The sequence below is a fragment of the Trichosurus vulpecula genome, chromosome 4 (genome assembly GCF_011100635.1).
Source record: "Trichosurus vulpecula isolate mTriVul1 chromosome 4, mTriVul1.pri, whole genome shotgun sequence".
In the NCBI taxonomy this organism is placed as follows: domain Eukaryota; kingdom Metazoa; phylum Chordata; class Mammalia; order Diprotodontia; family Phalangeridae; genus Trichosurus; species Trichosurus vulpecula.
The window spans coordinates 208,935,570-208,963,202 of NC_050576.1; the positions used below are offsets into that span (position 1 = coordinate 208,935,570).

Sequence of the window (27,633 nt, forward strand, 5' to 3'; positions counted from 1 at the left end):
TAGAGGCAGGACGATAACCTTAATAACTTAATATTTTAATGCTTTCAGAAAGGGGAAGGATTTTTTCCCCTAACCTGAATTAAAATCCCCCCCACCTTTTGTCTTTGGACTCACAAAATCCAACTAGAAGCACAAGAAGTAGTATAGGAAAAGGTAAGTTGAACTAAGAATTTACATTTGGCTCCATTTCTTCATTCTTGATATTCCAACATTCTTTCTGACCAAAATTCAAAGGGAAAGAGGTGGGCTTTTGCTTTCATTTGTCAAAAATGCCAGAAAACCAAAACTGCCGATCTTAGAACTTCCAACATGTGCATTTTGAGCGATTTCTCGTTGACAAACTCCTGCTTAACTTCCTGTGAATTAACACATTTCCTTCTCTAAATAAAACCTTCTTCACGGTCTTTCTGCCAAAAAACTGAATATCAAACAGGACTGTGTAGGGGGAAGCATAAGAATTAGTTTCAGCTTTCTCCAAACATAGGGTTGAAGGGTACAACTTGTTAAGTTCAAATGAACTTTAGGAACAAAAATAGTGACAACAGTAAGGTTCTCCCTGTAGTGGTAGCTTTTTGTTTTTTACCTCAGAAAGTTGTTTAAAGCTTTCTACTAAAAAAATGCACAGACAGGAACTGCTTTGCAAGATGAATAGAGTTGCCTTTATTGGTGGTTTCATTCTGGGATGGGCTAAGGATAAGGTCACAGACCTGAAGTCGAGAAAACAATTTTAGCTATACATGCACATCAGAGGCGGTTATCATGGAAAATATCCTGTGAATGAGCAGGAACAAAGAAACTCAAATCCCGTTTTTATCCTCAGGTCTACAGACTCCAACAGCTCATATGACGCAAGTTTTGGGGGGCGTAATAAGGAGCTATCTAGGCAAGCATGCCTCGATGTCACTTTAAGTCATCTAAAAATACACTGGGAAATTTTTTTTTTTGGTCCAGACCTGATTTCATTGTTGTTGTAGGGAACTAACTCACTAGCAATGCAAATGGGCAATTGCACTGCAATTTGTAGTTGTAAAGACTTATTGAGGGGCACATAGGTAATATTTATCAGAGATGGGACTTAAATCCAGGCCTTTCAGACTCTGAGGCTACTCTCTACATATTATACAATACTGGGAAAAATGGGAAGAAACAGCACTTTTAAGCTCTGAATTTACAGTTTGGGGTAAAAATGCTTGTATTTTTAAAATTCAGTTTAAAATCACAAAATCATGTCAAGAAAAACTGTAGCAACATGATGTTGGTGAAAATTCGATAAATATTTACTGAGCTCCTACCATATGCAAGGCACCATGGGGGATACAAAAAGGAGTAAGACACATACTCTGCCCTGGAGAAGAAAAGCTCCAATTTGAGCTATCATTTTAGTGCTCTGCTTTGGCAAAGGGCACATGTAACTAGGGATCCACCCAAAGGAACTGCTGTTGAGTTGGATTCTCTTTTGGCTGTATCTATTCTGTCCATGGCCCCCAAAACAATACTGAACATGTTTAAGCTGTTTGCCTTGGAAAGCAACATAAATGAAAAAAAAATCTTTTTGACAACATCTGAATATACTAGTCTTAAGTTCCATTACATGTGAGGATAGATAAATACATTCACAAGAACTGCTGTGTATATTAACAAGCTAGAAGCCTTCTGCCTATGGTCAGACATCTGAAGAGTGACTAACTGGAAGCAAAGCTAGTTGTGAAGACAAATATATAGAGAAGCAATATGTCGAGCTTTACACCAAATTAATATGCTGACTCAGAAACTATTGGTTTGGTTGTTCTTGTTTTTCTATAAAGTCTAAGAAAAAAGCTCAAAGGTATTAACTTTTTGCCTTCAGAGTGGAAACAAATGTTTTTTCTCTGGAGGTCCCTTCCAGCTTTAAGATGCTATGATTAATGTAGTCTGTCCGAGACTGACAGGCACAGTACTCTCTTACAGCAAATTTCCATTCTTTGGTTGGCAAAGACTGAAATGTGTCTCTCTGAAAGTAAACTCTTCTTAGTATATTAACATAGTCCTACCCCTAATTAACTTCTAATTATAATTATTACTGTTTGCTGGGATAAAAGATTATTATTGAAGGGGGAAGATGATTATATTTAGTAATTTAAATCATTTTTATTTGCTTAATCTGCCATTAGGACAATCTTTAACAAAAGCAATAGAATATATTAGGATATACAGTATACAGATTATGATAGATAACAATACAAAAATGGTCCATTGGTCATCTACTGTTTACTTTCTAGGGCTGTAGCTAAATGGAACTTTTAAAAAATGAGTTCTAAAGGCCTGAATGTTAGCTACAGTAACTATGCCAACTGTGGTTTCTCACACATATTTAAACTGCACAGAATGGTAAAGCTAGCACTGATTAATATTTAACCTAGACTTAGCTTATCTTTTAGGCAAAGCTACAAAAGGAGTAAAAATTGCAAGTAAAAGATTCAGCAGGGAAACTCAATTAGGATGCAAGCATTATTATATTTATCTAAATAGGTATAGCTACACGTATATAGATCTATACAAATATATACTGGAAAGTGTGCATTTCTGTGGCATTCTAAACTCGTTTAAGTACATTTCTGACACATTAATAAGGATCAGTCTTAACAGTAACTAACGTAAGAAGAAAAACCTAGAAACAGATAAAAAAATTTGTTTAAATTGAAAAAAAAGAGATTCATACATGAAGGTAAGTATTGGAAATCTTCACTTGACATTCTTTTGAAAAACAGAAATATTTATATACGGTGACTTTTTACTTTCCCAAGGCTCAAGCCTCAGGAATAAATTTTACAACCAACAGTCTGAAAACCACTTAAATCTTTGAACAAAATGTACCATGACCAAGGTAAATACCCATGAAAAGGCAGAAAGCATTATTAAAGCCTGTTGCATAACAAACACAAAAATGCTTGCTCTCACTCCCAGGTTCAACTTCCCTCTATAAGATTACAATGAAAACGAAACCTTAAAATTGCTTACATATGAAACTGTGTAATTTTGTTTTTAAAAAAAAAAAACTGCTGAGAATCACTGACCTATTTGGAATAATGTAAAACAAAGCTGGTAAATATTGAAATATATTAAAGACTCAGAAAAGTTTTGCGTAAAATAAAAGTTGTCATAGAACTTCAGATTGAAAGGGAAAGGAAGCCTGACATGGCATTTTACATAAACAAACACACACACACTCCCAACCTAGCATTACTTCTGGTTAACATAGAAGAAAACAATTAAATCATATGCATTTCTAGGGACAGTAAAAGGTACCTGACACCACACTTGATCCACCTCACAATTCCCACATTAGCCACAGCACCTCCATTAATCCATGGTGACAGGTTTTCCACATGTATACATTCCCAGTCAAACCCATCTCCTGAAATCAGGCAGAGAACCTTATGCAGAAGTCAAATGAAGAATATGCAAGAAGCAAAAGCTACAAGAACAGAAAGAATATCTACCTCAAATTCTTTTACTGAGTCTAATTACTGACATTTAATATTTGGCACTAACTGGGTAAACAGAGGATTCATTCTACAATTTATGAATCACTGGACAAATGTAGTTAAACATTAGTCCACTTTTTTGCTTCAAAGATTTAGAATTGGGCTGAAAATTTGCTGATGGCAGCTAGAAACATGTCAAGCAGAAGTGCTTTTTCTATAAATTAGGGGAGTTACATCAGTATCTAGTGTGAACAGAAGCAATTAAGCATGACAACCAAAAAATCTGGAGGTTTTTAAGAAGAAATCAAACATATGAAGTCATTTGAAAACCAGCAGACATTAGGCTTTCCTACCATCTCTAAACTACCATTTGACTATAAGCAAATGCCTCTCCACTGCACTGAGAATTAGAGTACCCATGCATTTTTTAAACTTTAGAGAAGCTTTTAAGGAGTCATTTGTTTTTTAACAAAAAACAGCAGATTATGACCACAGTCTAAAATATGCTTACAATAGCTGGAAAAGTATGTTTCATTTTTTAAAATTTTTCCACTGTTATATTCTTACTCTATGGCAATTCATTTGGTGTTGGGATCTACCCTCACCAAAAAGCATGGCACTGACTGCCAAAAGTTGGACACTAACACTGCACAAAGAGAAGCAGTAACAGCAAAATCTCCATATAACTCTATTTATTTAACTGGACACAGAGCACTTCAACTAATGCTCCAAATTAAAAATGGTGCAATGAAAGCAACTTTTTTCTCCTTTTTTAAAATAAACAGACAGGAAGCCACAATGACAATGGCCATGTGGTGCTGCAAACGAGGAAAAGGACTGGGTGAAGCATGGGCTCAAGCAGAGGGAGCCACATTTCAGACAGACAGTGATACAAAGCTGTTGTACTGCTGGATGTTGCGTTTGAGGATGTCTGAGCAAGGACCGAGAACACGTTCAAATCGAGGTCGGTCCAGTTTAACGCATTTCAAGGGGCCACGAGCAACCACTGTGGCAGCTCGTGGACGATTCATCAAAAGTGCGATTTCACCTGGAGGGAAGAAAAGAGAAAATAAGAGCAGGCTGACATCAACCACTTTGCATATCGGCATTCTCCTAGGCCAAGAGTTCTTAAACTGGAGTCTGTGAACTTGTTCTTTGAAGATTTTGATAACTACATTTCAATATATTTGGTTTCCTTCATAAGTTCTATGTATTTTACATATTTAAAAACATTCTGAGAAAGAATGCATGATAAGAATTCCTATCCTAGGACATTACTGCTAAACTAGGAATAGGGATGAACCTATGATTTCATTAGTCTAGGGAGTTCCCAGTGAGAAACTTCCTCTAACAATGAAGATCAGAATGTTCTCTGCAATTTTTAGTGTTAGTGCTCAGAATCACAGAGGTAGCATGTGTTAGAGGTGGGTCTTAAACCCTGGTCTTCCTGGCTCCAAAGCCAGGTATTCATCCAGCCTCTCTGCTGATTATAGCAAGAAACAGAACAATTAGAAGGAGGAATGGAGATAATAAGCATTTATATAGTGCATTACAGTGTGCCAGGAACTGTGCTAAGGGTTTCTTATACAAATATTATCTCATTTGATCCTCATAACAAACCTGTGAGATAGATGCTAATATTATCCACATTTTACAGCTGAGGAAACTGAGGACAAACAGAGTGACTTACCCAGAGTCACATATCTAGGAAGTGTCTATGGCTACATTTGCACTTAGGTCTTCCTTACTCCAAGTCTAGCACTCTATCCACTGCACCACCTAGCTACTAATGAACATATTTCAATCACTTATTAATTAGAGCTTAAAAAAAGGAAACAGAAGGCAACAATATTCCAGTATCAGACAACTGATTTTAAGTTCTTGCTCTGTAACTTATTTACCAAAGTGGTCTAGAACAAGAACCCTCAAGTCTTGCTCCTGTTTTCCTGAAAAGTCAAGAAAATCTGTAGCAAAAGTTGCTCCTCTTGGAGGCATAAGAGAAGAAAAGCCCTAATAGAAGGTTACAGCTTCTCATGGAAAGGTGAAGTACAGAAAGATTATGAACTAATCACATACCAAAGTAATCAGAGGGCCCCAATCTTCCTACTTCAACAAATTCTTCATTCTCCGACCTACGCTGAAGCACAGCAGCAGAACCCTACAATAAAACCAGCACAACATTTTTATCAAGATTACAACTGCCAATATCTTTTAACCTTTTTGTGCAATTTCAGCATCTCAGCAAAATATATTCTCTGACGATTTCAAATCTACTAGTTCTTCATGTGAAAAATCATGAGTTTTTTCAATTACTTAACAAGTACCTTTACTGCCCTCTTATGGCTGTGTTGCTTCCAGCAACCTATAACACAGTGATCTAGGGGTTTCTACAAATCCCCTGGATCTAAGTGCTGTGTTCCTTTTCTTCACAATTTCATTAATATATAAATGAAATCTAGAAAATATCCTGAAATCTATTTCTTCGTTATAATGACTTGCCACTCAAACAGTACTAATATAAGTGTATTCATTAGTTTATTCACAAAATATGTTCAATGACACACCTCTGTTTAGCTAGCATGACAACAATTCATCTGGGTAGGTCTGAGAGCTTAGCTCTTACTTCACTGTCTAGGGAGTGCCCTGATTACATTTCTGTCTCAGCAGCTGAATTCATCTAAGCAACAGCTTTTAGCCAGGGTACCAAACAAAGCAGCCCCAAAAGGTATTAGATAGCTTTGACAGACCAGCAGGTATCTTCAGAACTTAAACTCCATGAAGACCAATGGCTCTTGATTTCTCATGTGTTATCTTCCTCGTCTAAGTATTTGTAAAAATACGAAGCGTAGCTTCTTTTCCTGCCATCTGTATGTGACCTTTACTCACCTCTAAGATAATGAAGAACTCATCTCCAGGTTCTCCTTGCACTACAATCTTCTGCCCATCTTCAAACTGAACGGGTTCCAATGCATCAGCCACTGTGAGACGCTCCCATTTGTCCAGCGACTCTGGAAGACCAAATGAAAAAGGTTTTATTATTATTTGGTGATGTTTCTCTGCCCACTGCCATGAGGGTGGCCTCATCCAATCATGAGGTATCCTTGGCCCTTCAACCTTCACTTCAGGAACTTACTTGCCCAAAACTAACTTCAGGTACATCTAAAAGGCTTCACTTAAAAGCAGCTGTGCAATTCAGCTGGGAAAGATCATACTAATGAGCAAAGGACCCAAAAAGATAGTGTCATTACAAATTATTTCACAGACTCAATTCATTGTAAAATATCGATGACAAAGTATGATCCAAATTTTGCCAATTCCCCTGTGAAGAACTGCGTGCAACAACTATTTTCATATCCATGTATCTTAAGTACATAGCTTGGATTCACATCCATTTGTTTCTTACTAATTTGCTTTATTCTACATTTCAATTTAGCCATTTCAGAGGCTGAAACCTCAATTAATCTTCTTAAATAGTAAATGTATCATTTGAAATAAATATTGTCCTGTACTTGGACCCTTAATAACAGACTACCACAGCAAGATGAAAAGCTTCAAAAATTGCAATCAAGAATAATTATGAAACACCTAATGTCAAAAGAGGGAAAAGTGGGGCAGCTAGGTAGCACAGTAAGTAGAGCACCAGCCTTGGAGTCAGGAGGGCCTGAGTTCAAATCCGACCTTGGACACACCTTACTAGCTGTGTGACCTTGGGCAAGTCACTTAACTCCAATTGCCCTGCCTTCCCACCTCAAAAAAAAATTTTTTTTAAAAAAGAAGGAGAAGCCCCAAAAGACAATTAAACCAGCTCAGTCCCTACTACTTTGGGGACTTTAGGTTTTTTTCTGTCACCTTTCTGAGTTGTAGAGATAGCACATTTAAAATGTCATCAGGTTTCTTCCACAACCTACCACAAACTACCCTCCCTGGGGTCTTTATTTCTAGCTAAGAAGTTTACCACACTTGCTGCTGTACTCCATCAAACTCTAAGTCTCTCTCCAAAATCTCTCAATATTAATCCCTGACTCAGAATCTTCCTCTCCACCCCATGCTGTGCCATCATCCATCTATTGGATTGTCTTTAAGACACATAATCTAATCATCTCTCACAACTAAACTCCATGTCAAAATTTCCCTCCAAGTCTCATTGCAAAACTATAATGACGGAGGAGGATGGCGGAGATAAATTCAAGAATAAAATGATTCCTTTGATCATCATTTCTTCACAGGCTCTGTCCCTTACTAATCTGATTCCTACCTTCAAGGTTAAAAAAAAAGGGGGGAAGTTGTTTCAGAAGGATTGTTTTAAGACTTTAATTAAATCTTACTGATAGGCACATATATCTTACTGTAAGTTTTTGTAATTCTTTCCACAAGTGTTTCTTCAGAACCAAAAGAATGAATCACGAGTGTTCTAACAGGAAAGAAACCAATAAACAAAGTATTTTTTGATTTATGATTGTCCCTCATATCTGACAGCTAACAAAAGCACAGTCAAGAGCAGAAAAGCAGACTGAACCAAATGAAAAAGGACAGCAAAATGGTCTAGAAAGCTATAGCTGGAAGTCTCTTTCTCTCCCAAGGGTGTTCTGTGATGAACATCACAGGCGACATTTACTCTGTGGTATGCCTGGTATAGTGGAATGGTAAGATAAAGATAGCTTCTTTCTTTTTTTCTTCGGGGGGGAAAGGTAGGGTAATTGGGGTTAAGCGACTTGCCCGAGGTCACATAGCTAGTAAGTGTGCCAAGTATCTGACGCCAGATTTGAACTCAGGTCCTCCTAACTCCAGGGCCGGTGCTCTACTAACTGCACCACCTATCTGCCCCAAGACAGCTTCTTTCACACAAGTTTTCACACCTAAGAGCAAAGAGAGAAGGGACTGATAAATATGCCCTCAGCTGTCATGGAAAAGAAGGGAACGGGATACTGTGAAGCTATAGGGTTCACTCAAGCTATGATGTTATTGAAAATGTCATGTATACATCATGTTTCACCTTCACTTCACCATCCACAGTCTTCTCAATACCTTATAATTCAGTTTCAATCTTCTATTCACAACTACTGTCTCAAAGGTAGTCAATGACTTCCTACTGAGGAGACCTCCTTACAAAACATCCTCCTTGACTTTTCTTCAGCTTTTAACATTGTTGTGTACCCCTTCCAACGATATACTCTCCCAGCTTTTCTCTCTTAGATCTCTGTTCATTCCTTCACTAACCATTATGGATATCCCTCAAGAACATGTCTGTGGACCTCCTCCTTTTTTATATTCTTTCCTTGGCAAGCTCATTCACACTTGTTTCATCTACTACATGCAAAACAGTCAATCTGCCTGTCCATGTTCCTCCCTCTCTCCTCTACCATTTTTCTCTCATTCATTTTCACTTCTCTACTGAGCTCCCTACTTTCCTACCTCGATGTCCCACCAGCACCTCAAATTCACTATGTCCAAAAGCAAGCTTCTCTTTTCTCCCACAAACACTTCTTCCAACTACTAACCAATATTTCTGTACCAACTTCCCAAGATAATAACCTCAGAGTTATCATTGATTTTCTACTCTCCTTAACTGCTTATATCTAATCAGTTTGAAAGCTCACTGATTCTATTTTAGAAATATACATCTAGTTTATCTTCTATTCCCAATGTTACCACCTTCGGTATAAGCCTTCATTATTACTATCACCCATCCTGTCACAGCCTCCTAAAAAAGTCCTTCTGCCTCCATGATCTTGCATCAAAACTGATCATTTATTCTGCTGCCAGAATTTCTTATGCATAAATTCAGTAATGATACTTGTCTGCTCAAAAATCTTCAGTAACTCCCTATCAATAGATGTGTGAAGTTCAAGTTACTGCTCAACATTTAAAGCCCTCTATAATCTAGTACCACCCTACCCTTCCAGCATGATTTCATGTAACTAACTCCTTACCAAGCAGTCTGTGACCTCCAAAAAATGTCCTGTGCCTTCCCACTTCTATTCCTTTGCTCAGGCTGCTCCCAATGCTTGCAATCTCATAAGAGCCTAATGACCACATGTCATAGAATTAAAGATTCAGAATTGTAAAGGCCCTTAGAAGCCATCTAATCTAATCCCTTCCCTATACAGATGAGGAACAGAGGCCCTGAAAGGTTAAGTGACTTGCCCAAAGTCACAGAGATAGTGTCAAAGGAGGGATATGAATGAAGGGCATAGTCGCTTGATGCTAAACTCAACATTATTTCTACTATATGGCAATATGTTCAATCTGCTGAATTCCCATCCATCCCAAATAAGCCCAACTCAAATGTCTTCCAAGATTCATGTCCAGCCAAAACAACCTTCAACCTTGCACTTCACATACATCTTATAATTACCAGTGTTCATGTCCTATATCACCACTAAACTATAAACTCTACAAAGACAGTGAGCATGTCTTATGCAAATTTCAGACTTCCACCGCTGCCTTACACAACTGACATTGTGCTTAACAAATAAATGCTGGTCTTTTTGTGGGCTAAGAATTGGAAATTGAAGGGATGCCCATCAATTGAGGAATGGATAAACAAGCTATGGTATACGATTGTAATGGAATATTATTGCGCTATAAGAAATGACAAGCAGGATAATTTCAGAATAATCTGCGAAGACTTACACGAACTGATGCATAGTTAAGTGAATAGAAGCAGGAGAAAATTACACACAGTAACAGCAATACTGTTGGATGAAGAAGTGTGAATGACTTCGTTATTTCAGCAATACAATGATCCAAGACAACCCCAAAGAACTAATGACGAAGCATACTATCTGCCTCCAGAGAAAGAACTGATATTGTTTGAATACAGACTGAAGCATGCTATTTTTCACTTTCTTTTTTTTTTCATTTATTCGACTCTTTTTGTACAAAAGGACTAATGGAAATGTTTTACATAATTGCACATGTATAACCTATATCTGATTGCTTACCATCTCAGAGAGGGGTAAGGAGAGGGAGGGAGGGAGAGAGAGAATTTGGAACTCAAAACCTTAAAAAAAATGTTAAAAAATAAAAAAACCAAATAATTGCTAGAAAGAAAACTGGTGAATTGTAAAGTCACTGATTAAGTCAAAGACCTCTATGATGTGGAAACTCCACATGTCACAATAATTAGTAAAGGGATGTTTATGAAGCACTCAAGATGAAAGTGCCAACGATAATTATGGCAACAGCAAAATGTTTATACTCTTGTACTTTATACTAAAGTATCATTAACAGTTCAGTAAAATAATTTCAATATTCATGGGCCACCAACTCACCTAAAATAGAAACTTTGCTGAGGAATTCTTCATACATCTTCCGCTTTCTCAATGTGCTTCCCTACAAAAAGAAAAGAGAAACTGAATTTCAATGTGTGTTTAATTGCTACTCAGTGCTGTAAAAAAAAATAAAAATGAAGCTTCATGAAGGAAAATAATTCAGTAAGTCATTTTAAAAAATGTATTGAATACTGAACAGTCTGTTAAGGCTTCTTGGAAACATCTAGATAACTGCAAAGATCTCCTACACATAGCTCTATAAACAAGTGGCAGGGGACAAAAGTATCCAGATCTTACGTGGACACAAGAAATTTCCTAACACTACCATATGGTGAAATTGCAAACAAATGAGTACTCTAGCTGATTTCTTACCATAAGGATTCTCCTATAGCTGTCTCGGTCAATGCCCCATAATTTCACATTTGTCTTTGCTTTGACAGTTGCTGCTCTAGGAGTTCCATAAATCAAGGCAAGTTCTCCAAAGCTCCCTCCTTCTCCAACACTGGTTGCCCATTCATTGTTGACATAGACCTAAAAAGCCAAAAGACATGACTGTATTGTTTCTGGAGAAATGTGTATAGAGAGAGAACTAAAATCAGCTACCTTCGAAGATTTGAGATCCTGTACTTTTATTTCAGGATAGCAAATACACAAATGTTTAGAAATCAGAGGAAAGAAAACCACATTTGTAGCTTGCACTGAGTATGGTTAGCTTTTATTTTTCTAATAAGGACCATATACAGGGGCAGGGAAGGAGAACAAAGAAAATTAACCTAGAAAGGAATCCAGAACCAGTATTTAATCCCAAAACAGAAATTATGGGCACCTCCACCCAATTCTCCAAAAAGCTTACCTAGTTCAGCAAACTATTTAGAAAAGGGTATGAATGAACACCATTTTTACTGACTTCTGAGACAGAAGGAACAAAATATTTATTTCTTTGGACATCAGCAATAGCATTTTCTATCTGCAACTTAAAAATGATCAAAATATTGTTATATCTTACATCCATCTCTCCTTGATCAATCACATAGAAGTTATCTCCTTCATCACCTAAAAGAGAAGACTGTATTAAAAACCTTTTCAGACAAAAGCCTATTTATGACTTACATAAAAAAAAATTCATGAATGGGAAAACTGTAGTGTGTCAAATGGTAGAGACATTGGTCCTTTGAGAAAAGTCCTTAGGAGGCACAAATTGACTCATTTTTCTTGACCTCTGAAACCTGTGACACTGTTGAACACTCTCTCCCTTCTTGGTTTTTCTCCTACCTGTTTGATAGCTCCTTCTTAAGTGTCCTTTGCCGCACCGTTCTTGATAAGCCTGCCCCTGTGTCAATACCCTCTAAAACTTGTGCAGGGCCCCCTTCTCCTCTTTATGCCCTCTCTCAGTGACCTCATTAGTTCCCATGAGCTCAATTAGCATCTCTACACAGATGATTCCCAGATGTACATATCGAGCTCCAGTGCCTCTAGAGCTCCCGTCTCACATTACCCACTGCCTATTGGACATTTTAAACTAGATGTCCCAAAGGCACCTCAAATTCAACATGCCCACACCAGAGTTCCTTCCTTCTCAAATCCACCATCCCTCTTTTTTAATACCCTATGTGTGTCATGGACACTGCCAGCTTTCCAGTCACTCAAGATTAAAAGCTCCAAGTCATCTTCAGATTCCTTACTTTCCTTCACCCTCCACATCCAATCAGGCAGGAAGTCTTGTTGATTCTATCTCTGTAATGTTTCTCATACTCAGTCCCTTTTCTCCACTTCCATGGCCATCATTCCAGATCAGATCCTTCCCTGGACTACTGCAATAAGGGTAACCAAAAAAAGCTAACATCATCTTGGACAGCATTAAGAAAGACATAGATTCCAGAATAGTTCCCACTGACTCAATTGGTGAGATTTCATCTGGAGTACTATGCTCAGTCCTGGCACCAGGGCTTAATCTGGAGAGTGTTCTGTGAGGATAACCAGCATGGTAAAGGCCCTTGAATTCATGATTTCATCAGTTGAAAAGAAAACTCAGGGTTAGGTGGGGAGATGACATTGTCTTTAAGTATGTGAAGGACTGTCACACAGAAGAAAGGTTAGATGTGTTCTGTTTTGACTCAAAGGACAGAAACAGGAACGTGTGGAAATTGCAAAGAGGCCAATGTAAGCTTGTCAAGAAAAGCTTCCTAACAATAAGAGCTGTCCAGAAATAAAATGGGTTGCCCTGAGAGGTGAGGGGTTCCATCTCCTTGGAATTCAAGAAGAAATCAGACCAGACAATCATCTGTCATGTATATTATAGTAGGGGATTCTTCAACTCTCAAATTCTGGGCTTCCATGATTCTGCTTGGCTTTTCAAATGAACCTGGATCCCCTTCATGCACTGTAGTTAAGCCAAACTGACCTTCTTGATGTTCTTCACACAACTTCTCATCTACATACATTTGCACAGAATGTCCCTTAGGACATAAAGCACTCCTTATGCCTCTTAAAATACCTAATTTCCCTCAAACTTTAGCTCAAGTAACAACCTCCTACTTTAGGCTTTTCCCTCCAACTTCTAAGACTACACTGCTCTCAATAATTGTATTTATCTTTTAAATATTTTGTGTACATATACACAGAGATACATGTTGTCAATCACCAAAATAATAGAAAAGTATAAGGTTCTTGAGAGCAGGGACTGTTTCATTTTTGTTTTTGTATCATGGGACAGGGTAGGTGCTTAATAAATGTTTGTTGACTAGTTACTCAAATGGGAAAATCAGCAAAAATACAAGAAGGAAGTGGAATGGTAAAAACAAAAAAAGAACTAGATTATTTTCTTTTGATTAAAAAAAAAGTCATGGAAATGGTAGTCCTTACCTTGTTGAATTACAGTCTCTCCAGCAATAAAGGAGGCTGGGAACATGGCATCAAAAATATCACTGCAATGGAGAGAGGTACTTCTGCTTATGTTATATTTCAAAATATGCTTCTATCTAAGGATATGCAAACTTGAATAAGGAGATTAGAGTTGCTAGATACTTTAGCCTAGGCTGCCATCAAACGGATAAAAGTTGTATCTACATTAACATTTGCTCCATTTCTTAAGATTTTAACTACAAAAAATAATTATGGCAACTCATCAAAAGAAATGACAAAATCATACGAATGCGGAAAAAAAAAAGGCCTCTCTGGGCATCATTCTCCTAAACACACCTCAGGGGAGATAATCTATTCAACAATTCAGCAGGTCTGAGAACAGAAATGACCTAGCTGAGACTACCTCAGAAATGTCTTATCACTTTATAGCCAGTTTAGTTCCTGGATACTACCAATTTCTACCTTTGTCAGGTAGGACTAGCAGCTAGATGGATTATCTTCCCTACTGTCAAAGTCAGTTTCATCCCTCCTTTAGTATCTCTATCCTACTTTTCCTTATTCTTCCATTTTACCCTTTGGAACTCCATTTCTATTGCTAGTTAACTGCCTTTCATATTAAAACTGTGCTCCCCACTCCAAAAATTACTTTGTATTTACTTGTATTTGTACATGCTATTTCTCCCCACAACTGAAAGTAAGCTCTTTACAGTACCTGGATTGTAGCAAGTGTTTATTAAACACTTGTTATTTTAAACTGAACACAAAAACTGCAAGGCAAACCAAAACCTACCTTCTCTCATTGTCATCCAGATGTGAGAACAAGACATTCTTCTCAATGGCTTTAGCTAAAGCAGCCATAGTCTTGTAATCTTTCGGAATAACCTATGGAAAAAAAAAATTAAAGTTCTAGTGTTACAACTGTTAAAACATGCAAGTTTTACATTGTGAGATCTGTATTCCAACTCAATACCAAACTAACTTATGAACACTGAAATGCTACTCTTTCAAATATTTACTATGATAGTCTTCCAACAATTGTGATTCTCACAATAAATGGCAAATACTAATGATTAATCCATTTAACAATCAGGCAAAGCTCATTTCCAGTTTAAACTTCAGAAATGAAACAATTTGTCCAAGGAAAGTGTGTGAGAAATGTGCCTCAAGCTAGCTGATGAAGGCTAACTATTTTCTGAAAGTTGGCAATGCTAACGATGCTGATAGTCAAGAATCTGTGAGCAAGGAAAAATCATTTTTTTAAAAAGCAGACATGTTACTGTTCCTACAGGGAAAGTAAAATAATTGACTGAAGTATAGAGAGAAAGGAAGTTGGCAGATTCAGGAGAAAGGGTTAATAATCATGGAACATATCAGAGGGTCTGGTTCAAATCTCGCCTGTCATTTACTACCTGTGTCATTCTGCAAGTCACTTAACCCTTCTGGGCCTCACTGTCCCCATCTGCAAAATGAAGAGGTTGGACTAGACACCCTCTAAAGTACTTTCCAGCTTATCAACAATCATGAGATGACTATTATTTGAGCCTTGAGAACATTGCTCAAATTTTTAAGTGGGCCTCTGAATATGAACCATTCCCCACAGGTAGTTATAGTATATAGACAGCACATAATTATTGTGGGTTCAACAAATGGTATTTCATTGGCCTTGGGATCAGTTTGGGGGGGGGGGGGGGCGGGAAAGCATGGGGGGAGTGAGATTTCCTAATTTACTAGTCTGTCCTTAGTCTCAAGGTCTGAGACAGAGTAAACTCTATCCTTTGGATGGCCTTGCACATAAACCGGAGCAGAATTACCTTTCTAACATATGATGCAGCATCTTCCTCAGTGTACACTTCTGCACTGATAGCCCCTCTTCGCCTCCGACCCTTAACCACTGGATTGGGAGGTGGAGGAGAAATTTCTTCTTCCCTTGATTCAGAATGGGCACTTGCTTTCTGCAGAGTCTGAAGCTGTTTTGTTTCCTCCTAGAGAAAAAAAAATAAAAAAGCAAGATAAAGAGATATGTTCGTGGCACATGATCATCCATTGTAGAAAAGTAAGATTTTATTTAAATCACCCTACTTTTCCTCTATTACTATTAAAGAGGGGAAAAGAGTTAAGTCCAGAGGGGAAAAAACAGATATTGAGAAGTTCCATAAGAAATAATCCTAAAATTCAGTATTCTTTCTCAAATAGATGTTGTATTTCTAGTCCAATTTCTTTTAATCAATTTTACTAATGACAATTAGGTAATTAGGTAGCATCTTATGAGAATGGAAGTTTCGACATTAGGTGAATTTTTCAGATAACTGAAACTTACCAAAGAGGTACAAAATATTTTTCACTTTAACAATTTTTTTTAACCAATCAACAAGCATTTATGTAGCTACTATGGGTCAGGTACTCTGCTAAGCACTGCAGAGAAAAAGGCAAAACTATATCCCACATTTCCTACTACCTTAAACAGGGCACAGTGAACATAACTTAAGCTTTATTATTGATTAGCAACCATCAATATAATCAAGAATTACTATACTACAATTTATGAGAACAAGAGCCATTCCCCAACAGGTCAATGGTCAAAAGGATATAAACAGGCAGTTTTCAAATGAAGAAATCCAAGTTATTAACAACTATATGAAAAAAATTCTACAAATCACTAATAATTAGAGAAAAACAAATTAAGGCAACTCTGAGGTTCTACCTCACACCTATCAGATAAGCGAAGATGACAAAAAAAAATGACAGGTGTTGGAGGGTCTGCAGGAAAACAGGCACACTAATGCACTGTTGGTAGAGTTATTAACTGCTACAGCCATTCTGGGAAGCAATTAGAAACTATGCCCAAAAAGTTATTATATACTCTATGTACAAGGCACATACTAGATAGAACTTTATACTACATACTACCTCACCATATACCCCTCCTTTGGGGGCCTATACCCCCAAAGAGATAGAAAAAAGGGGGAAAAGACCCATATGTACAAAAAAATTTATAGCAGCTCTTTAGTAGCCCAAAACTGGAAACTAAGGGGGTACCTACTTATTGAAGAATAGCTAAACAAATCATGACTATGTCACAAAGAAATTTAAAAATGGACAATTTCAGAAGAAACTGGTTAAGACGTCTATGAACTGACAGAGCAAGATGACCAGAAGTAGGTGAACAATTCATATGTAATGACAACAATGTTACAAAGAAAAATAATCTTTGAAAGCCTTTAGAAATACCATATTAAACTACCATAGAGGACTGAAGATAAAACCATTCCAACATCCTGACAGATAGGTGATGAACTTAAAATGCAAAATGAGAAACGCATTTTTGGATGTCACTAATGTCGGATCTGTTTTGCTGAACTACGTGTATGTGTTATGTCTTCTCTTTTTTAAAACTGTTCATTGAAAATAAAGATTTTTTTTTTGGTCCATTCACATTCACAGTGGAAGGAAAAGACATAAATAAATAAATAATTTTTACAGGAGTTAAAAAGGAAAGTCAGGAAGACCTGCTATGATACTATTGCAGTAGCTCTAGGGGCAACCTAAAAGTAGAAGCCCTGAGACTATAAAGGAGGGGATAGATGCTAAAGATGTTGCAGACATAGTAAAGGACCTACTAAATGACCAGATATAACAAGGTGAGAGAGAGAAGTCAAAAAGTAATCCCAAGGTTCCAATCACAGGGAAAGAGGGTAAAACTGTGGTATCACACAGAAGTGGTAAAAGTTAGAAGTAGCAGATTAGAGGTAAAAATAATCTTAAACATTTGCACTAAGGAGGCACCTGTAAAGAGGTGGCAGTTGAAACCACAAGAAGGAAAGAAAGTATCAAGAGTTAGAATACTGAGGTTGGTCAAAGTTAAAAATGAACTTAACATTTTTATGGCCATAATTATCTCATGCTAAAAGCAAACTAAGCCAAAGAAATTAACAATTTTAAAAATGTTGTTTTAAAAACAACCTATACAGATTAATGCATCTCACTAGGGTATAAGCTAAAATGCAGTGTCATTTGTATTACGATGAAATGCTAATTAAAATCAGTTAATGGTCCACATAAGGCTTATTCAAACCCAGTCTGCATAAAATGTCTGTTAACAAAGTCTCTTTCATTTTAATAAAGGACATTACAAGTTACAATCTGACCTACAGAAACTAATAAATTAACTCAATTCTTCACAAAGAAATCACTTTAATTACTTGTTTTTACTTCCCACCTTGGTTTAGCAACACATTATAACAGCAGCAACACATTAACAAATTGTGTTAGGTCCTCGTTCTTCCCTTTCTCCTCCTCCACCACACCACATTCTATAGCAAAGGTTCTTAACTTTTTGTGTGTCATGCACCCCTTTGGCAGTCTGAGGAAGCCTTGAACCACTTACCAAAATATTTGATGCCTACAGTCATTAATTGAAGGAAATGCTACATTTCAGTTAGAGGTTTTTGAAAATAAAGATTTAATTTTTTGTCCATACAAGTTCACAGACCCCTTGAAATATAATCATGGACCCCAGGTCTTGAGAATCCCTAATCTATAGGCATATAGTCTTACACTTGGGTACAAAAAAAATTAATTTCTTAAGTACAAAACAGGGAAAAAGTATCTTAGATAGATGTTCTGAAAAAGATCTTAAGGGTTTTAGTGAAGTAAAAACCAAAGAGTCAACAGTGTGATGTGTCAACCAAAATGCTAACACAATCTTGGGACTGCATTAAGAGGGGCAGAGCTTCTGGGAATAGAGAGGTTAACAGGACCAATACACTCTATCCTGGTCATACTTCACCTGGAGTATTGTGCTCAGTTCTGGCACCAGGTTTAAAAAGAACATTGATAAGCTGGAAGAGTATTCAGTGGAAAACAAGCAGGATGGTGAAGGACCTTGAGTCTCTGTCATATGAAGATTAGTTGAAAGAAGAAGAAAAGATATGGGGGATGGGGAAACGACAACCATTTTCAAGTATCTGAAAGGGCTGTCACATAGAGGAGAAATTAGATTTGTTCTATTTGGTACCAGACGGCAAAAACAGAAGCAACGAGAAGAAGTTACACAGAAACCAATTTAGACCTCAGGTCAGAAAAACTTCCTAACAACTAGAGCCTTCCCAAGTGAAACAGGCTGCCCTGAAAGAAGGTGGGTTCCCCCTCTTTGGAGGTCCTCAAGCAAAGACTGGATGACCAACCACTTAGGAAGGTAACAGAAGACATGACTCTGGTAATTGGTTAATTACTTTGTTGGACTAGATGGTCAATGAGAGTTCTGTACAACCCACAAATTTTTGTGATTCTGAACTTGCAGTCTACTAAAATCCTGTATCTTTTTTCAGACAAACTTAGTTCTAACCATTCTTCCTTCCATCTTGTATTTGTGATAGTAACTTTTTTCATAACCAAGTATAAAACTCGACATTTATTTCTGTAGAATGTTGATATTATTAGATCCATTCCAGTACTCTAACCTATCAAGGAACGTAGACCCCATAATCCATTGTGTCAGCTATCCCCCATCAGTGTTGTACCTGCAAATTTGATGAGCCTAACATTTCTGCCTTCATCCAAGTAACTAATAAAAATGTAAAACCTCATACAGCCAAGCACAGATAAATGACCAGAGTACTACTACCAAGTTAACAATAAATAACTGTTCTTTTACTCAAGACATCAAACCAGAACAGATCCATTATTACTATTTAGTCCACATCTCTCCTCTTCTTGTAAAGACTAATATGAAACTTAATCAAAAGCTTTACTAAAATCTGGATAAACTATTGCCAAAGAATTCCCCTCACTCACTAGTTTAATAATATTGTCAAAAAAGGAAATGAGGTTAGTCTGGCATGACCTGTTCTTGATGAAACCACACTGGCTCTCTTTGAAATCACCTCATCTCTTTCTAGATGCTTGGCAACCATCTCTTTAATGGCCTATTCTTTAATTTTCTCAGAAATCAAGGTCAAGTTCACTGGCCTAGAGTTTGTAAACTCTTCTCTTCCCTTCTTTTTGAAAACAAAAGTATCATATGCCCTTCTCCAGTTGTGTGGTTCCATCTCCTGACATTTCACATACTACTGCTGGAAGTGGGTAATTTTTGCCTGTTCTTTCAATACCTGTGGATCTAGTATCTTTAGGCCAGACGACTTAAATCATCCAAGGCAAACAGGTTCTCTCTCACTATCTCTTTACCTCTCTTGGGTATCAATTCCCTGAGAGAACATTTTGTCCTGTCATCTCCAGTGCAAGTCATTATCTTCAAAAAGAAAAGGGCAAAATAAGAGTAAAGCAGCTCTGCCTTCACCGTTTTCAATTACCATCTTTTCTATACTGAAGCTCAATTATTTCTTTGATCCTTTTTGTCTCAATACAGCTAAAAAAAATGTCCTTCGCTCTCCTTGCCAGCCTCTATTCATTCTAAACTTTAATACCAGTGACATTATTTTGACACAACTATGTCATATTCATATTCATCCTGTCTTAGAAAACTACCTAGAACTTAGGATTTAAGTAATTTGACTAAACTCACATAGCTAGTATGTTTCACGGGCAAGATGTGAACCCACGTCTTGACTCCAAAGCCAGCCTTCCACCTACTACATAACAGTGCTTCTCAAAGAATATGATATTCTACCTTATTCTAGTTTTTTTTTTAATTTTAAGGTTTTAAAATTATTCATTGTTTATAATCAGGACTCCAACTCAAAATTTCAATGTGGTTCCTGAGCTAACTTTTCTATCCATCCAAAGAAACAATTGGAAAGGTTCTAGAGCTGGGGTTCTTAACCTGGGTCTGTAAACTTTTCTTTTTTGATATTTATATCTCAGTGTGATTGATTTCCCTTTGTAATGCTAGGTATTTTATTTTAAGGCATTTAAAAACAGTCTGAGAGGGGACCAAGGCTTCTCCAGAATGCCAAAGGGTACAAAGGTAATACAAAAAAGATTAAGAATCCCTCCTTCTAGGAGCAGCTAGGTAGCACAGTGAGTAGAGCACTGGTCCTGGAGCCAGGAAGACCTGAGTTCAAATCTGGCCTGAGACACCTGACAGACTTACTAGCTGTGTGACCTTGGGCAAGTCACAACCCCAATTTCCCTGCCTTCCGCCCTCCAAAAAATAAAAGAATCCCTCCTTCTAGAGAGATGATCTGGTCAAACAGCCCCACAACTTTAAATAAGCCATTCGGGACAGGGATGTACATGAGATCTCGGTTCTTTCATTCATCAATCCTTAAGAAGGTTTATCCTTAATAGAGAAGAAAACATTTAGTATAGAAAAATGTGCTCCACATGAATCACAGGGCAAATACAAAAATTCCAGACAACCAAAAAACAGTCAGCAGATGTCCCTAGATCACTTTCGGAAAAGGAAAAACTGGATTAATTTTCTTTATACGAATAAAGGTACAAAAGACATGACCAAAAAAAGGTGAAAACTGGGGCTCCCTTGAAAGATGCACTCCCTTTAGAATGAGTAACCTCAATCCATCATATATAAAAACAAATTATTCAATTACGGAATTTTTGTAATTCAGCCACAGGCCAGGCTAAAATTTACATTGGTCCTAATGATAAAAGAAAAGGAGCTCCTCAATTAATTATATTTCTATAAATATGAGGTATAGAATGGAATAGACCAGATTTTTGTGGGAAACATTTAAGCTACTTAAGAAAAATCCCATTGTGGAGAACTTTTGATATACCCATTGAATATAACTATGGAATTAGCTAATTATATACCATACTTACCATTTCTTAATACAGATAGGAGGAACTGTCTTTTCAGATTTTTGGTTAGCCTAGATTATTATACAAGCATTTGAAAATGATGAAATTAACTGTATTTTAAAATCTATTACTTTAGACTTTTCACTGATAAAGACTTAACCCTGCCAACTGGTATAAGTTAGTAAGTTTGATTAACAATTAAAATTTAGCAAGTGTTTAAATCTCATTGTTACCTTCCCACATTTGTGTGTGTGTGTGTGTGAGATTTTGTTTTGTTTTGTTTTTTTACCTTCTCCAGTCTCTCAAAGTATTCCCTAAGGAATGCCATGGGTCTCTCAGGCCGAACAGTACAGAGCTGTACAATGGAATCCTTGAGGAGTGCCTGGATATTATGCTTCTGGACATAGAGCTCACACTCCCGGAGGCTCCGCTCCTCCTCGCTGCTGGCGCTGCTGGTTGCCATTGCTTTTAGCTGAAAGAAAAATGTACACGTATACTTGCAAAAACTATTTAGAAAGAGAAAAGCAAAACCAAGCTTCTATTCTGCTCAATATCTCAATCAAATGATTCATAGAACAACATATAATTAGGTATTTCTGACTTCAGTGCTGTTCTCAGTAACTGAATCCTGCCCTCAGAACTAGACTTGATTCTTAATGGAATACTGTTTAACTTCATCTTTGATTTTCCCCTTCCCCATGCCCCTCCCTCTGGGAGAAGGCTGGGGGGGGGGGGTGCGGTAGGAAATTAAAGATGTAGCTAAACTCTACTCTTCCATTAAGAAACAAATCCAGTTCCTAAGGCAATACTGGTTACTGTAAACATTTGGATATAGTAAGCTAAGGTACAGACCTAGAATTTTTCAGCAGTTATTCCTCAGACTGCTGATAAGTTAACCCCTTGAAGGAGTTTCACTCAGTCCACCTCATCTTTATGGTGTGGGATATATCCAGTATACAGCAAAACAAGAATATTACAAAGGAGTGCTTCTAAACCTCTGTGATATAATGTTAATTCTATCTAGTTAAGAATTTCCTAATATATTAGGTGCACCAGCACTTGGCTTACTAGTTGTCATGTCTTTTTTTTTTTGACAAACTATAAAAGGAACAAAAGATACTAAGATCTGAAACCATCTTATTTCAGAATTTCCTGTTTGTGACATCAGTTTCTATCAATAATCCTGACTGATAATCAGATTTTCCTCAGTAGCACAGTTCCATCAAAATTTTCCTTAGTTATTCTTAAGACCACAGATTTAAAGCTGGAAATTTTTTTTTCAAAATTATCGTAATTTAGCAGTTCTCAAACATTTTGGTCTTAAGACCCTTTTGCACTCAAGAGTATTAAGGACCCCAAAGAGCTTGTTTGTCAGTTAGATCCATCAATATTTACCATATAAGAAAGGGGAAGGGAATATGCATTTATATAGTGCCTACTATGTGCCAGGCACTGAGCTTTTTACATACATTAATTTATTTGATCCTCACAACAAATCAAAACTGATCAATTTTTAAAATATTAATTCATTTAAAATAATAATAAAACCATTAAATTTCATTCATATGAAAGACTATTTTCCAAAACAAAACAAAAGTATACAAAAGAGTGGCATCGTTTTATATATTTTTGAAAAACTATTTAATGTCTGACTTAATAGAAGACAGGTGATTCTCCTATCTGCTTCTGCATTTCAATCTGTTGCTCTGGTTGATGTAAAGAAAATCTGGCCTCACACTGATATGTAGTTGCAAGAGGGAGGGGGCATTTCAATATTTTAGTATCATCATGAAAAATTTTGTCCTTGCAGGCCCCTAAATGGGTCTCAGGGACTCTTGGGATCCATAGACCATACTTTGAGAACTAATGATACAGTTTAACCTCCTTTTTACAAATGAGGAAACTGAGGTCAAAAGAGTCAAGTAACTTGCCCAAGATCACACAAGAAGTGAGAGAGGCAGGATTCGAACCCGGATCTTCTAGTACTCTTTCCATTACACTATGCTGCCTAAACACTCTAATTATCCTTAAAAAAGGTTCCAATTAAATTGGTACATGCAGTCTTATACTATATCATATGCCTTAAAGTTCATATATTTTAAAAGGTTCACTTGAAAGAGTTTTTGAAACAGGCTCAAATTACTTTGGCACAGGAATGAGATGGATAAAAATAAATTACTGTTTCAAATTGTTAGTTACATAAATCTTGGTCATTAAAGTTTTTTAATTAGACAGGGAAAACTAAAATATCATTAACTATATTTTCATTTGAAATACATCACACTTCTTAATTGCAGAACAGATATCAGAAGAAAAGCTTATCCATCAAGCTCAAACCATGTTCCCCCCAAGCCCTTTAACTAAAAACTGAAATGCAACTGAAGGTTATATTGAAAAAGCAGTGTTTTTCCAACAAGGTTATATTATCAGCCTCCTAAAACTAATGCGTGGAGACTGGTTTAAAATAAATAATGGGAAAAACACTGACTCAAAAGGTCTTCTGAACCCCTATACTGTCACTCTTTTTGTTTTGACAACCTCCACGATAAAGAACCCTCATGCCTTCTCATCATAAACTTTTATTTTTAGAAAATAATTGTAAGATCCTGGACAAGGTGAAGAAGTCCATGTGCATGATCACACAAAACAAAAAGAATTGTTATTTATGTGTTATTTACTATTCACAATGGTAAATGCTTAATAAATATTATTGCTGTATATTAAAAACAAATAATAATAATATGTAACCTAATTAATTGGCAATGAAAAATTTGGTAACTGACAGTCCACAAGTTAGAAACATTAAAAGCACTTTGCTGCTACAATTGATAAAACATGGTAACCTGCTACTACAAAGAGAAAGAGACAGGTAGCATCCACTTAGATTGCACTACTACCTATTTTCCAGGTCATTCAACAATGTGGAGTAATGCTTCACTCTTATTCACAAGTACTGGGGAGGTGACTCTTCGTGTCAAAAAACCATGAAAATCAGCAAGTGCAGAGTTAAATCAAATCTTTTACTCTTCAAAGTCTGAAATCATTTCGTATATATGACAAAAGTTATCACTATAATAATAACACACTAAATTATAAATATCAACCCTGACTCTTCTGAGTCAAATCACAATAGTGGCATAATGTTTTTAAAACACAAGATCATAGATTAGAGGGACCTCAGAAGTGATCAAGGCCAACACCTTCGTTTTACTGATAAGGAAACTGAGGCCTCAATAATGAACCAAATACATGAACCAATAGAAAACCACAATAAAAGAGAATGGGAAAAAATATTTTAAAATCACATGAATAACCCAAACATACACCATCACCTGTTCGCAGAAATTTATTTTTAAGACTCCAAAAACACAAAAGCTCCCCTAAACAGGTAAATTATTCTAGACACTGCATTTCAAACCCTCAGCAATTAAACATCCCCGTCTTGTGATTCTCAGTATAGAGAACTGACTGGTGGGACTAACAGCTTTCTATTAGTCTCCATTTTAACACAGAGAAATGTCCTTGCCAAGCTTAGGATATATTGTTTGGAAAGGAAGTTCTCATGTTAAGACAAACTTCTTGCATCTTCCACAATAGCATAAAATTAAAGCGTTTTGGTGGTGGTTGTTTTACGATTTGCCATGGCCCTATGGATGTTATTACTTGTGTCAGATATTTCATTTATTTAGAAATTCAGTGGCAATATCTCTTCAGTTTAAATGGTTGTCTGTCTAAGATTTAACATCTTATTTTGACGAAATCTTTCTGGTTCAGAACAATGCCTACTAAGGAGGCCTACCAAAGGCTGAGCTAATTGCTAAGATATCCAGCAGCCTGAGGGAGAAGGGGCACAATAGAAGTAAATTGATGATTTTGCAGCCATCGAACAAAAGCTACATTGTAACTATTGTGGTATCTTACAATTTTTCCTGTATAAAACTAACTGTGCTTTTGTTCCGTCTCCAAATTAGAATAAATTACTCCCAAAAGGAAAAATTGTGTTCCTACTTTCATGTGGGGCAGGGGAGATAATTAGAGACATTAAAGAGAATTAAGTTACAACTCCTCCACTACGCCATGGCAGGAGAATCAAGGCTGCTGGCTGAGCCATTTAACCATTTATCAGTTTGGGTTTTTTGGTTTGGTTTTGAGGGACAGGAGAATACTGCCTTTCATTTCATTTATGTCCACAGGGAACTCCGTAAAAGAATGAAAAGAGGAGGCCAAATCACCATCCAGTACTAGCTGGCAGGCAACAGTAGAGGGAAAGAGAATGACGGGAGGGGAGGGGAGGAGCAGAGATGTGAAAACCTGGTTTAGAAGTAGGTGAAGAAGAACAAAGGAAAATTCGGAGGGAAATACTGTTCAATTAGGGGGAAAAAAGGAAGAAAGTGCAGAAGATGACAAGGAGAAGGGGGGGAGGGGAGGGGTAAAAACAAAATGCCGTCATGGGAGTTTCGGGAACAAAAAGACTTCTTTAGGATCCGGGATAGAGTAACAGCTAATAATAATAGCATACGCTTGTAACAAAAGTAATTGCAATAATAGCTAACATTTACGCATCGCTTGCAGGTTTGCAAAGCGCTCTAACAAGTATCTCCCCTTAGTCCCACAACCACCCTGAAAGGTATTGTTATGTGTGCAGCATTTTAAAGTTCGCAGACCACTTTCACATATTTTATTTTACTGGATCAGATTCAGGTGCTCCTCTTTCAGAAACGGAAGAAAGGGGAGAGAATCGCAGGAATGAGAAAGGAGGGGGCTCGGGGATGGGAGGAGCAAGGGGAGGGCGCGCGCGAGCCGAGATAGGGGGTGCGATTTGGTGGGCGGAGGGAACGGAAGGTGAATGCTTCACGGCTGGTTGGGGATGGCTACAGAATACCGCAGAGCGGGGCGGGGGGCGGGGGGCAGGCGCGGCCCCGGAGGCCTGGCTGGGAAGGGGGAGGGGAGAGAACGGGTGGGTGCGGCCCTTCCCCAGAGCGCTCCCCGAGGCGCCATCTTGGATCCCTCCAGCCGCAACAAACGGATCGGCCCGGCAGCGAAGCGCGACCGAGGCCGGGCCCCGGACACGCTCCACTTACCGAGGTGCTGGCAACCTCACGCTCAGAGCTCCCAGGAGTGGGCGGCTGAGAGCCGTCCTGAACCCGTTTTGCGTCTCCCCCCTCCACCTCGGCGGCTCTCAGGTGATCTCGACTGCTGAAAGGCCCCCCTCCCACCGGAAACTAACCAGCCACGACCAATCAGCGCCCGATCACTGACGTCAATGGGCCTCAGTCTGGTCAAGGTGGTTGCCCTGGGCAACCTTAAAGGGGAAACCAGCGCCCCTCCCCCCCTTCTCCTTCGAACCCCACCCCCCTCCCCAGGGACCCTTCTACCCTTGGCCCCTTTCTCCTCTTGTCCTACTCTGCAGCCTTCCCTCATTCCTCCCCCTTTCCCCCCCTCCCTTCTTTTTCGGGTCTTTCCCGACCCCCGACCCCCGATCTTCTCACCTGCTTGTCCACAATCTTTCCTCTTCTGGCTCTGCTTTCTCTATTGTTCTTTTTCTATAGCTTTCTTTCTCTCTATCTCTCTTTTTCTCTTTGTCTCGCTTTAGACGCTATGTGTCCAGACTGTCTCTCAGGCTAGACTGTCTGCCTCGGTCTCCCTTTTTCTCCCCGTCTTCCTCTTTCTCTCCGTCCGTCCGTCCGTCGGTCGGTCTGTCGGTCTATGTCTCGGTCTCCCCGAGCTCCACCTCTTCTCCCCGAGCTCCACCTCTTCTCGTCGGGCTCCTCCTGGCGCTTCTGCTGCAGCCCCTTCCTTGTCCTCTTCCTCTCCTTTCCTCCGCCTCTTCTGACTAGTCTGTCTTGTCTCCCCCTTTCCTAGCCCCAGACTACCTCACGTGGGCGGAGAGGAGGGGGTGGGGAGGCGCCTCTGCAGCTGCGCCCTCTTCTCTGCAGACCCTGTGTGGGGTGGGGCTGGGGGGAAGGTTTCGTGCTGTTACTAAGGCCCAGGCGGATGCTTAAGGACTGCGGCTACTGCGGCTGAGGCTGCGGCTGTGGATGCGGCAAAGCTCTGCTGCCATGGCAATTGGTGCAGTGTCTGGCAGCTGCAGTGGCACGTCCTAACCTGGCCGCTCCCTGCCCAGAAGGCTCTTGGCAGCACTAGGTGATAGGCTGAGTTGTTCTCTGCAACTAAAACACCATCTATCTAGTCCAGCCCCATCATTTTTCAGAGGGGGAAACTGAGGTCCAATAAGATAGGGGACTGACTCTCCTTTCTTTAGGGACTAAGCATCATAGTCCTAATTCCAACTCAGGGACCCTGGGAGTCGGGTT

General features: G+C 38.3%; 1 protein-coding gene across 3 annotated transcripts; it reads right to left on the minus strand.

The window, feature by feature from the left end:
* Nucleotides 1–636: 636 nt before the first annotated feature.
* Nucleotides 637–27,361, minus strand: PRKAR1A (protein kinase cAMP-dependent type I regulatory subunit alpha). Of its 3 annotated transcripts, none has more exons than XM_036754424.1 (11): nucleotides 26,809–27,361; nucleotides 21,609–21,791; nucleotides 15,412–15,582; nucleotides 14,391–14,482; nucleotides 13,601–13,662; nucleotides 11,745–11,791; nucleotides 11,111–11,269; nucleotides 10,739–10,799; nucleotides 6,351–6,472; nucleotides 5,541–5,622; nucleotides 637–4,512 (listed from the first exon to the last, which is right to left on the minus strand). In XM_036754424.1, exons 2-11 carry the CDS (start codon nucleotides 21,780–21,782, stop codon nucleotides 4,340–4,342), a joined length of 1,143 nt encoding a protein of 380 aa, XP_036610319.1. In that variant the 5' UTR covers nucleotides 21,783–21,791; nucleotides 26,809–27,361; the 3' UTR covers nucleotides 637–4,339. The 3 variants fall into 3 exon arrangements, with proteins under 3 accessions (XP_036610319.1, XP_036610321.1, XP_036610320.1); XM_036754426.1 differs by having other exon boundaries at nucleotides 27,071–27,154; XM_036754425.1 differs by lacking the exon at nucleotides 26,809–27,361 and adding an exon at nucleotides 26,401–26,561.
* Nucleotides 27,362–27,633: the final 272 nt, after the last annotated feature.

What these genes read in the sequence shown, in the direction of transcription:
- PRKAR1A (XM_036754424.1), bottom strand. Translation starts at nt 21,782, where the DNA reads ATGGCAACCAGCAGCGCCAGCAGCGAGGAGGAGCGGAGCCTCCGGGAG. An exon ending in CTGCATCATATGTTAGAAAG is followed by an intron (nt 14,483 to 15,411) that starts GTAATTCTGCTC and finishes TTTTTTCCATAG; the next exon opens with GTTATTCCGAAAGATTACAA. An exon ending in CAGCAAAGTTTCTATTTTAG is followed by an intron (nt 6,473 to 10,738) that starts GTGAGTTGGTGG and finishes TTGGTCTTCCAG; the next exon opens with AGTCGCTGGACAAATGGGAG.